The 12,364-nt window shown below is 47.2% G+C and overlaps 1 protein-coding gene across 1 annotated transcript; it reads left to right on the forward strand.

Moving 5' to 3' along the window:
- The first annotated feature begins 11,221 nt into the window (after positions 1–11,221).
- LOC100951470 (60S ribosomal protein L17-like) lies at positions 11,222–12,063 on the forward strand. Its single transcript, XM_003795015.2, has 2 exons — positions 11,222–11,299; positions 11,587–12,063. Exons 1-2 carry the CDS (start codon positions 11,222–11,224, stop codon positions 12,061–12,063), a joined length of 555 nt encoding a protein of 184 aa, XP_003795063.1.
- The last annotated feature ends 301 nt before the right edge of the window (positions 12,064–12,364 follow it).

A 12,364-nucleotide genomic window follows, 5' to 3' on the forward strand; every position in this document is an offset into this window, starting at 1 on the left:
AAAAAAAAAAAAAAAAAAAGAAAGAAAGAAAGAAAATGTGGTATATCTACACAAGGGAATACGGATCAACCAGGAAAAGGAAGGCAACCCTGTCAGTTGCAGCTGGAGGGCATTATGCTAAGTGAAATGAACCAGGCACAGAAAAACAAACGCTGCATAGACAGGAGCAGAAAACCAGTGAACTCACAGAAAGAGCAGAAAAGTGGCTACCGGGGACTGGGGGGCTGCTGTGGGGAGAGGTGCACAGCTCCAGTTCGAAAGGAAGACTAGTTCTGAAGTTCTACTTAGTCACCAACAAGATCTTCTGCATCTCAGAATAGCTACAAAAGGGGATTGTGAGTGTTCCCCGCACAATGAAACGATAAAGGTTTGAGGTGCTAGGATATGCTAATTACCCTGATTTGATCACAACACAATGTATACATTGTATCAAAACATCACATTTATCTCATAAATGTATACAATTACGTGTCAGTTAAAAATAAAAATAATAAAAATTTATTTTATTTTATTTTTTGCAGTTTGGCAGGCTGGGTTTGAACCCGCCACCCTCCGTATATGGGGCTGGCTCCCTACTCACTGAGCCACACATGCGCCCCATAAAAAATTTTTTTTTGAATCATTTAATTGATCTTTTATTTTAAAAGTTCACATACAGGTTTTGGCCAGGTACAATGGCTCACACCTATAATCCTAACACTCTGGGAGGGTGAGACAGGAAGATTGCTTGAGTTTGGGAGTTCGAGATCAGCCTCACCAAGAGTGAGGTCTACTAAAAGTAGAAAACCTGGCCAGGCATCGTAGTAGATGTGCCTGTAGTCTCAGCTACTCGGGAGGCTGAGGCAAGAAGATTGCTTGAGCCCAAGAGTTGGAGGTTGCTGCGAGCCATGACACCACAGCACTCTATCCAGGGTGACAGCTTGAAGCTACCTCAAAAAAAATAAACAGGGGTGGCACCTCCGGCTCAAAGGAGTAGGACACCGGCCTCATATGCCAGAGGTGGCGGGTTCAAACCCAGCCCCGGCCAAAACCTGCAAAAATAAATAAATACATAAATAAAATATATATATACACACACATATATTATCTAAATCTATATATTTTATATTTATAAAAATAATGCCCCCTATATATATTATAAAATATATGTATTACATAAGGTAAACTAGCTGGTATATATTTTATAATATATATGCATTGGGGGGGCATTATGATGACAGGCTTTTGAGTGGTCCTGTGATCTCCTCCTCCTGATGTCCACTTTCTTGCATAATCCTTTCCCCTGGGATATGGACAGACCCTAGGATTTGATTCTAACCAATAAGACGTAGTAGAGGTGATGCAATTGTACATGATTATGTCATGTAAGATTATAGCATCAGTCTTGCTAGGAGACACACTCTCTAGCTGGCTTTGAGGAAGCAAGTGGCCACTTGGAGAAGGCCCCTGTGTCAAGGAGCTCAGGGAAGCCTTTGGCTAACAGCCAGCAGGAAACCAAAAGGCCCTCGGTCCCACAGCACATGGGGAACTGCATGTTGCCAACAGCCATGGGAGTGAGGAAGCAGGTCCTCCTTCAGTTGAGCCTCAGATAAGGCTGTAGCCCCAGCTAAGCCTCATCTGATTGTGCAGGGTCCAGCTAAGCTGTACCCAGACTCCTGACCCACAGAAACCGTGAGACAATAAATGTGGGTTGTTTCAAGTTGCAAAGGTTGCAGTAATACTGTTATGTATGGATCAATTACGAATGCAGACATCTTCCCATGCCTTGACGTGTCTCAGTCCATTTTGTGTTGCCATAAAGGAACATCTGAGGCTGGAACTTAAGAAGAAAAAAGGTGTAGGGTGGCACCTGTGGCCCAAAAGGGAAGGACGCCGGCCCCATATGCCAGAGGTGGCGGGTTCAAACCCAGCCCTGGCCGAAAAAAGATGTATTGTCTCCCATTCTGCAGGCTATGTAAGCATGCCACCTTCTGCTGACTGCTGTGTGCTTTGTCAAAACACAGAACAGGAGGCCAAAGAGGAAGTGGGCTCCTGTGAGGGTAACTGAACTCAGGGAAGTCCTGGTTTTATAACAACCCACTCTCATGGGAACTAATCCCTTCCTCCAAGAATCAATCCAGTCTCCGGAGAGTGATGATTTGCTCACGGCCACAAAGACAGCACCAAGCCATTCATGAGGGATTCATGCCATGACCCAAACACCTCCCACCATACCCCACCTCCGACTTGACCACACTGGGCAGCACATTTGGTGGGGATGAACACACCCTATCCAAACTACAGAAGGTCCCATATATCCTTCTTCTAAAGCCTCATGTATCTCAGTGTGATGGTGTCATGCTGTACTTGTCACTGTTGACAGACAGGGGGATGGCCTTTGTCAATCCTGCCACTGTGACAGTGCAGCTTGAAAGCTCTCACGTGCACCTTGCACCCCTGTGTGTTATGTGGGAGCGACTCATAGAGAGTCTCAGTTCACGTGTCTGTGCCTACAAAACTCTGACAGGCAAATGCCTAAATGCCTCCCAGCAGGGGTATCATGATGGTAGGTGGAGTTTCAACTAGTAGATATGCTGAGAACATCCCCAACAGAGGGGATGGAGACCGGGCAGGCGCTGGGGGTGACCCAGGGCCCCGCTGGGAGAAGGAGTCCCTGGGGGGCTGCCCTGAGAGAGAATGGAGAGGCAGGAGGGGCCACAACAGGGCAGCTGAACTCAACTTGGAGCCCTTGAATACTGGCCGAGAAGTTGGAAAATGAAACCGGAGGCTGTGAGGGGTTGATGGAGGGTTTTCTTTTTATTTTATTTTTTATTTTATTTTTTTTATTTTTATTTTTATTTTTTTTTTGGCCAGGGCTGGGTTTGAACCCGCCACATCTGGCATATGCGCCCGGCGCCCTATCAGTTTGAGTCACAGGTGCCGCCCCAAGGGTTTTCTTAAAGTTGGAAAATCAAGAGTTAATAGTGGTACCTCAGGACCCTACTAAGTTCAAATCCCTGTCCTCAGAGCTTTTAACAAGGGTAAAATCCATTAAATGGGTTTTCTGACTTGTTTTCCTTTCATATTCTCTCTGGAGGGATGACCTAGATCAGGGGTCCTCAAACCTTTTAAACAGGGGGCCAGTTCACTGTCCCTCAGACCGTTGGAAGGCCGGACTGTGGGCCCTGGGACAAGTCAGCTGCTAAGCAGGACAGGCAGCGGGGGCAAAAACACCTGGCGGGCCGGATAAATGTCCTAGGCAGGCCGCATTTTGTCTGCAGGCCATAGTTTGAGGACACCTGACCTAGATGGATGAAAATGAAATTATTTTCAAATAATTGAGTCAAAATGTACATTTATCAATTTTTTATTTTCGGGGGGAGATCAGCGTCTCACTTTGTCACCCTTGGTAGAGTGCCAGGACATCACAGCTCACAGCAACCTCAAACTCTTGGGCTCAAGTGATTCTCTTGCCTCAGCCTCCCAAGTAGCTGGGACTACAAGTATTCACCATAAAACCTAGCTATTTTTAGAGACAGGGTCTCACTCTTGCTCAGGCTGGTCTTGAACCCATGAGCTCAGGCAATCCATCCACCTCAGCCTCTCAGAGTGCTAGGATTACAGGTCTGAGCCACCATACCCAGCCTCAAATTTTATTTAAAAATTGAAGTAGTACCTCCTTACAAATATATATATATACAAAGAACTTTACAGAAGATTTTGTTGTAGGAGACGCCAAGAGCCAGATGACATCCGAGCAAGATGATCTGCAGCTGAGGCGTGGAACTCGGGCCATTCCTCCACAGGAGTTCCTTGTGGAAGAAGAGCTGTGCCCTCAGCACGTAGTCATTGTTAATTACTCCCCTCACCAGTTGTTGTTCTGACTCAATAAAAGGCTGGTGCGGAGGTTGCTCAGGGCTACCTGGAAAGTAAGGGCTAGCCTGCCTTCCACAAGCTTGTACTTCTAATCCACCTCTCACCTGGTTCCTTCCTACGCTAACCGAGACCAGGGCCATAGGAGCCCGACAGGTCACGACATTTTGTAATAGCAAAATTTTCATCTTTCTTCTTGGAATAGCAAAACTTGCATTTTTCTTCCTTCCCAGAGCCAATCTGATGCCACCGAGTGTCCACTCTGCACAACTGGCTCAGCTAGGTGTTCTCTGAGGCAACCACAGCCCAGACTGAGCCTGGGGCCAGGACCACCTCAGCGACCCCTTCTCTCTCGGGTGCAGCCCCTCAGTTGGGGAAGACTGAGCATCTGGGATAGTGCCCGTGCCCCCACCACACTCTGTTCCTCCTCTCTTCCCTCCTGCCCCCATCTTTCCGTCTCTATCTGTCTCTCTTGTTTTTCTTTCTTTCTCTGTCTCTAACTCTCTCTCTTGTCTCTCTGTCTCTCCCCCAGTTCTGTCTCTCTCTCTCTCTGTCTGTCTCTGTCTCTCTCACTCTCCAATCCCCTTGTATAGTTTCTCTGGTGGCATCCTCAGAATCTAACCTTTGTTCCCAGAACAGTGTCCCAAGGGCAATAGACATGGCCTCAGAACTCATACAAAGGCCCACACAGGTTCAAGGGGAGGCAGTCCAGACTGCATCCTGCCAAAAGACTGTCAAAGAATTTGCAGATGTTTAAAACCACCACACTATCTACCATCTCAGCCAGCCCAGGGAGTTTCAAGGATCCTTGGGGAGAAGGTTTCTTTCTGAGTCCCAAGATGTTGACCACTCAAAAGCTCCCCTTCTGCTCTTGGCTATCAGACAAAGCCCAGACTCTCCTTGGCCACCCAACTGTCCGTAGCCGACAGAGCCTAGCAGGTGGCTTTCAACCTCCAATCTATCTGTCTGAGACCTGCACGGAGGTGACACCCTCCAGCTGGCCTCTCCATCCTTGTCTGCTGACAGACAAGATCAGCAGGGAAAGGAATGAAAACCACATGGATTTAGGTTGTTTGAAAAATAATAAATATGCCTGTATAAATATGCCTACTCAGGTTGAAATTTTGTAAAATTATGTTTTAAAAAGTAGCTTTGGCTGCAAATATAAAAGAACACCTATCTCAGAGGGTCTTCAACAACATGACTCTTAGTGGTGTCAGTGAAGTGGTCTGAACATGGAAAGTCAGAGCTAGTCCCATTGCTCAATGCTGAGCCAGGTAACTTCTCCCCTTCAGTTTCCACTCTCAGCACTAGGGCTATTTGTTCACATGTTCTTCACCTCCTAGTTACAAAGTAGCTGCCAGAGTTCCAAGTATTCCATCAGCATCCCAAGCTGGAAGAAAGCATTGGGGAAAAGGTATCAGGATGCTCCAGTTCCCTCCTCCATATTCAGAAAATAGCTCCATGTCACCCCCTAGAACAACTGATGGCAAAAGAAAGGAGATTACCACAGCTGGTTTAGACCAAGGGACTGTGTGAAGCCTACCTTCTCTGAGATCAAGGGCAGGACAGGAAATGAGGAGAAGCCATTGAGTAGGAAACAGCTGATGTCTTTCATGAATGTGATTGCGGGTGGGAGGCCTCCAGATATTTGACTGGCTTCCTATTTCAGGCAGGGTCTGGGTTTGGAATTTCTAAATAAGGTCAAATCCCAATTATCTCTGGAAGTAGGGAAGCGAAGAACATGAATAAGTGCTTAATAAAGTTAATTATAGCCAAGATTCTATCCCTTATCCCATTACCCCCACTGAAATCCCTATCCCTTACCATTTTCTTTTTGAGATAGTACTAACACAAAGAAAAATAAATGATCCGATGAATGTCTATTCAGTAGCTACTCAACAGACCTGGCTGATTCATTGACTGCATCCAAGGTGGTGTGAGGATCATCAGATAGGTGGACCTGAGGCCCACGGCAGGATGGAAGGCAACCCAAGGCCTGGGAGACCAACTAGCTACAATAAGATCTCCGGTAGCTCAGGGCTTATTGTATTTTCAGTCTTTGGAGCTAGACAAAAATTGTACTTACCAAGTCTATGAGTTTTACAAGCTTTGGATTTCTTTTGACCTTAGGGAGAATTTCAAATCACACGTCCTATTGGCTTTGTTTCTCTGGAGAATCTTGACTAATAAGTCGCCCAGTGGTACAGCTGTGCCACACCCTGGGGAAAGATGTGCCAGGGCCTCACCTGTCACCCTCCCTGGAGTTACCACTCTTCCCTGCAATCTTCTAAGCTGTGTCACAATCACTTTCCAGAAGGCTAGCGTTTTGTCACAGTAGATACGCAAACATCAATCACACTCTTTGTCAGATAAGGGCAGCAATTTGTGCTGTCTAGGACAAAAAGACATTTCTCCCCAGGGGCTGGCATCTCAGATGCAGAAGAAGCATCCATCCCTCTGTCCTCCAAGCAGTTTGTTGTGTGCTACATCCTTTCCCCGGTGGCGTGGAGGCTGGAGGCCCTGATGGACGTCAGCAAACAAACCTTCAGCACCCTGAGGATGACCTGTTACCATAGCAACGCATCTGTGGCCCTATGGAGGCGATAGGCACACCACAGCCACAGAGAGCAGCCCTGGGAGGTGTGTGGGCAGGTGTCCCTCCCCAGAACAAGGGGACAGCCTCCAGGCCCCCAACTGGCAGTTTGTGGGCATGGTCTACTTTTGCTTGTTTTATTTTTTTATTTTTTGAGACAGAGCCTCAAGCTGTTCCCCCTGGGTAGAGTGCCATGGCTTCACTGCTCACAGCAACCTCCAACTCCTGGGCTTAAGCGAGTCTCCTGCCTCCACCTCCCAAGTAGCTGGGACCTCAGGCGCCCACCACAACGCCCGGCTATTTTTTGGTTGCAGCCATTATTGTTGTTTGGCGGGTCCGGGCTGGATTCGAACCCGCCATCTTAGGTGTATGTGGCTGGCACCTTAACCGCTTGAGCCACAGGTGCTGAGCCCTTTTGCTTGTTTTAGATGTTGGGGTACACGTACCTCTTGTTTGTTTAAAAGAAAAAAGGCTGACAAGTTTTGAAAATATACCCAGATAACCCACAAGCCTTCTAGCAGAAACCCTCGGGAGGCATTGTTTTTTACCCAAGGCTTGGCCAAAACACTTGGGCTTCTAATCCTCAAGGTTTCAAAGGGAGGATGGCTCTAGATGGGGCCCAGGCCCATAGTACATCTGACTCTGAGCTCGTCCCGGGTACTCCTTGTGCCCCTACCACGCCCCTCCCTCATATTCTCACCCCTCTCTCTCATCCCTGCACTGTCGTAGCCTCTTTGTGCATTTGGCTCAGACAAGCCAAGAGCAGCCTAGGCTGGTGAAGGAGAAGAGGAAGACCTGGAGTTGGTGCTGAGCCTACCCCCAGAGGCTCGCTATCCCATTGTTCCTCCTGGGCTGGTGGGTGGAAAGAGAGGCCTAAATCAATGTACACCAGAGACGCGAGGCTTGGGCGCTCACTGCCCTCTGTCCAGCCACCCACTTCCCCTGCTTTTTCTGAGACACTGCATCCCCACCACCCTGCTCCTTGGCATTGTCCTTTTGAGATCTGGCCACCACCGATGAAAGAAGTAGTGGGATTCAAGCGAGGGCACTCTTAGAAGTACCAACACCATTAAATACCTAAGGAAACGAGTTTCTCACGCTGGAATGGCAGGCACCGCAGGGGGAGGTGGTCCATAAAATTTGCTGCTCCAAAGCTGGTTCTGCCCTTGAGACTTCATGGCCCATGGGCCCTGAGCTGCCTGGGCAGAAAGTCCCCCGAATGGCTCCTGGCCGAGTTTCTCGGCCCCACTCTGCGCCAAGGAAAAGAGGAGATGAAGGGGATATGTTTTCCCAGACCCAAGATTTTGCATCTTGCTAAGCATAAAAATAAGCTGCACACAACACAGCTAAACTGTCTGCAGGGCGGCTGTGGCCCTTCATCGCATGGTGGGCTGTCACTCATCCAGCCCCTTTATGAGCAGCAGGTGCCTCTGGATATGCCAGAGGGACGTGCTCTAACGTGGCTGGCTGCCGATCACACAGTTAAATGAAAACCAGAGTTGATAACTGCACATTGAAAATAAAGTGTAAAATGCCTGAATAATTTAGCCATAAAAAGTGTGGCTTTTACAAACCACCAATGAATCCATTTTCTGCTCTGAAAGGGAAAGCAATAAATTACTTCAAGCTGTCATTGACAAAGGGGACCACACCACATGTGATAGTACCCTGGGATCCTCTCAGCCTCAGGGCCGAAGCGGGGGACAAACAGAAACGGGGGCGTCCGGGGTGAGCCCAGTGAGCAGTTCCACAATGGAGACCCATGCTTTGTCTCTTCTGGAAAACACACTTAGACATAAGGCTTCTGTCTTCTCTCTTTCAACTGAGATTGTTCCAGAGCAATCTTTTACTGCATTCTGTATCTGCTCCAGTGAGTAGAGATGCTATCATGTCTGTAATAAAAAATACAGTAGGCTTTGCCACAGCCACCTTTTGCCTGGCTTCAATTCACTCTCCTGACCTTGTGCTGCCAATGGTCCCTCATCCCCAATGCCATTAGCACATGATGAAGACACCGGGGTTTTGCAAACCACTTTACCTAATGAAGAAGGAACCGCAGCTTTCTGTGTAACAAGAGCAGCCCAGCATGGAAGGAGCCCACTCTGCTCACATAAAATGCTTTCGAGAACAGGACTTTTCCTTCCAATTCATTTATAGCCTTTGAAAAGGATTTCAATTTTCTCTCTGAGCTAAGAATCTTTGTAATTGAAGAGGAAAGGGCTGAAGATGGAGACGTTCACTATGAAATATTGTTGTATTATAGGGCAACAGTAATGAAATTCCTGTTTGCGTCTCACCGTTGCTTTTGTGTTACCCACCACCAGCCCCAGAGAAAACAGCAATTTTTCTGAACTCGACATTCTATAAGAAGAATTCCATACTGAAACCCTGTCCAGATGACGTCTGGCTGAAGCACATTGGTTTTTCTTTTTGGCTGCTACAATTTCCTGCGAGTTCACTGAATGTGATGATTTGAACAGATTGTGGCAACAGATGGAAAAAATAACCATCTGATTTTGACACAACGCTGAGAAATAGATTTGATGAACAATAATTAGAAGAAGCCATACACAGCCAGAGAAGATAATATCAAAACAGTGAGATTTACTATAGGTCAGAAGAGGCTCAAACACAGAATGGGAGAAAAAGAAAACTATTATAACAGGGTGTAGAAATTGAATTCTAAAATAAAAAAACCACCTAGAAGGCTGCATGTTTTTGTAACCTTGAGGTTCCCAAGGCATCTTTGAGCTAGGCGTATTAACCATTTCTGTAAAGTAGAAAACCTATAAAATAATGCAGGCGAGTGGCTCAGGGCACATATGTGTGTAGTTACGACGGCATAGCAACAGAGAGCTAAAGGAACACCCAGATGTGTGCAGTCTTGGCAGGAGAGTGGGCGGAGGAGACCGGCAGGGGTGTGGGGAGCTCCGCTGCACTAGTAATCTCTGTCCCTCACAAGGGTGTTTGCTGGATTTGTTTTCATATGCTTTCAATACAGCATGATAAAATTTGAATATTTAAATAGCGCTTAACCCAGTGCATGACCCAGAGTAAACACTCAGTTGGAATAAAAAATGTTTTTAGCCACTATCAAGGCTGTGCCGCAAGATGATCATCCTGGTAACCTGTCAATGAAAGGATGTAGGGAGCCAATCTAAACCCTCTGCGGACTCTCAGGAAAACCCTTTGTTTTGCTGCTTGTGGCTTCAGGAGCTGAGCTGCCCCCAAGGGCACAGGGAGCAAACATCTCTGACCGAGCCTCTGTCTCTCGACCCGGATGAGCTTGAGCCTGAGACTTATTTTTAAAGTATGATGGAGGGTTATAACTAAGTAAACAGATCTCCAGTTTCCCCTGGCAGGCAAATGTTTTCAGTCATTAAGTAGTATTAGGCCCATTTAATGTATTTAATTATGAACACAACAGGAATAAGACCATTTGTATTATGTCTTAAGAAGAACACCTGGAAAACAAGAAAATATATGGACGTCTCCATATTTATAAAAAGCTTTCAAACTTGCCAAGTAGATGGATTGCTCTGGTGGGTGCATGGGGCTGGCATGGGCTCCATCAGAGACACAGACCCACGAGGTGCGACATCCACCATGATGCCAGGCTGTGGCAAACAGCTGTCTTGGAAGCCCAGGGGCAGCTTGGGTAGGGGAGAGGCTGGTGAGGGGCTGTGCACAATCAGACTTGCGGTGGGCTGGCCCACAGCATGTGATCCACGGAGCCCACGTCGATGAAGCATGAAGGAGACACCTCATCACATAGTGAATTACACACCTGGCCCAAGGGACAGGGAAGCTGAGGGAGGATCTGGGTGTTGCTGAAGCAGCAACAGGCCTGGCCACTGCCCACCCCAGCCAGGTGAGCCAGCAGACCAGCAGCATGTGGTGGGCCGGCCCCCTCCTTCCAAGTATAAAAAAGGAATGTTTTTGTGCTTCACTTCTTCCTTCCAAATAGCATGGTCCACACTAGTCCTGAACAACATGGGGGAGCTTAGCTAAGATGACTCCAGAACCGTGCACCAGATCACATCCATTCCACAATTCGGTGGTACCCAGGCTAACAGCCAGCTCCCCACCATTCCCACACACACCTACAAGGAGCCCGCTGTCCCCAACTTGCACGCTGCCCCTCATGCAATTAGATCCAAGAGTCATTCCTCATGGGGAAACAGACCCAAGAGCTTAAAAGCAGAGGAGATTATCCTGGACCTAGACCATTTCTGCTGCTATAACAGTATACCTGGGACTAGCAGCAGAAATGGTCTACGTCCAGAATAATGGTCTATAACAAAATAGTGGGACTAGGTAACTTATAAATAATAGAAATTCCTTCTCATAATCCTGGAGGCTGGAAGTTCAAGATCAAGGAGCTGGCAGGATCTGTCTGGTGAGGGTTGCTGTCTTTGCTTCTAAGATAGGGCTGTGTTGCCGCATCCCCTGCGGGGGATGGCAGAAAGGCAAAAGGGATGAACGCTGTGTCCTCACACGCAGAGATGGAAACTCTTCCTTTAAAGCCATTTTATAAAAGTCCTGACCCCATCCATGAGGCCTTGGCCTTCATGACTTAATTGCCTCTCAAAGCCCACACTTATCAATATTATAATATTGGCAAGTAAGTTTCAACAAAAAAATGTGGGGGGGACACTATCAGGCCACAGCATAGGCCAAGATATACACCTCAATTAGTCCATTTAGGTCTTTGGTCTTAAAAATGAATAGACAGCCTCCTCTTCCACAAGCGGCCTGAGGTGATCTGTGAAAATGGTTCACTATTCACTTGACCCAGAAAACCCCACAAAGTCATGCAAGTCAAGAGGCTCAAATCTTCGTGTTCACTTTAAGAACACACGTGAAGGCTCGGCGCCTATAGCTCAACGGGCTAGGGCGCCAGCCACGTACACCTAGGGTGGCGGGTTCGAATCCCCAGCCCGGACCCGCCAAACAACAATGATGGCTGCAACCAAAAAGTGGCCGGGCGTTGTGGCGGGCGCCTGTGGTCCCAGCTACTTGGGAGGCGGAGGCAGGAGACTTGCTTGAGCCCAGGAGTTGGAGGTTGCTGTGAGCTGTAATGCCACGGCACTCTACCCAGGGGACAGCTTGAGGCTCTGTCTCAAAAAAAAAAAAAAAAGAACACACGTGAAACTGCCCAGGCCATCAAGGGTATGCATATACGAAAAGCCACCAAGTATCTGAAGGATGTCACCTTAAAGAAACAATGTGTACCATTCCGACGTTACAGTGGTGGAGTTGGTAGGTGTGCCCAGGCCAAACAGTGGGGCTGGACACAGGGTCGGTGGCCCAAAAAGAGTGCTGAATTTTTGCTGCATATGCTTAAAAATGCAGAAAACAATGCTGAACTTAAGGGTTTAGATGTAGATTCTCTGGTCATTGAGCATATCCAAGTGAACAAAGCACACAAGATGCGTCGCCGAACTTACAGAGCCCCTGGTCGCATTAACCCATACATGAGCTCCCCCTGCCACATTGAGATGATCCTTACTGAAAAGGAACAGATTGTTCCCAAACCAGAAGAAGAGGTAGCACAGAAGAAAAAAATATCCCAGAAGAAACTGAAGAAACAAAAACTTATGGCACGGGAGTAAATGCAACATAAAATAAATGCAAATAACTGTCAAAAAAAAAAAATGAACAGACAACCAAGAATTACTAGACAGCTGGGAGAACTCTCAATGAAATAGCTGAACAGGTAAAATACCCGACCATGAAGAAAACCTCAGGAACTGGAGGAACAGGAGAGAATGCCATGGAAATTCTGACTTGTTTCCTTATATCAGAAGGTATTGAAACCATAAAAAGAACCAACTACTATTTAAAATATTAAGCCTTTAAGGGCAAGTGTGCTGATGTCTGCAGTCAGAATGTGCTTTTAAAAATGAGACAAAT

The sequence above is a fragment of the Otolemur garnettii genome, unplaced genomic scaffold (genome assembly GCF_000181295.1).
Source record: "Otolemur garnettii isolate 467f Iridium unplaced genomic scaffold, OtoGar3 scaffold00088, whole genome shotgun sequence".
NCBI lineage: Eukaryota > Metazoa > Chordata > Mammalia > Primates > Galagidae > Otolemur > Otolemur garnettii.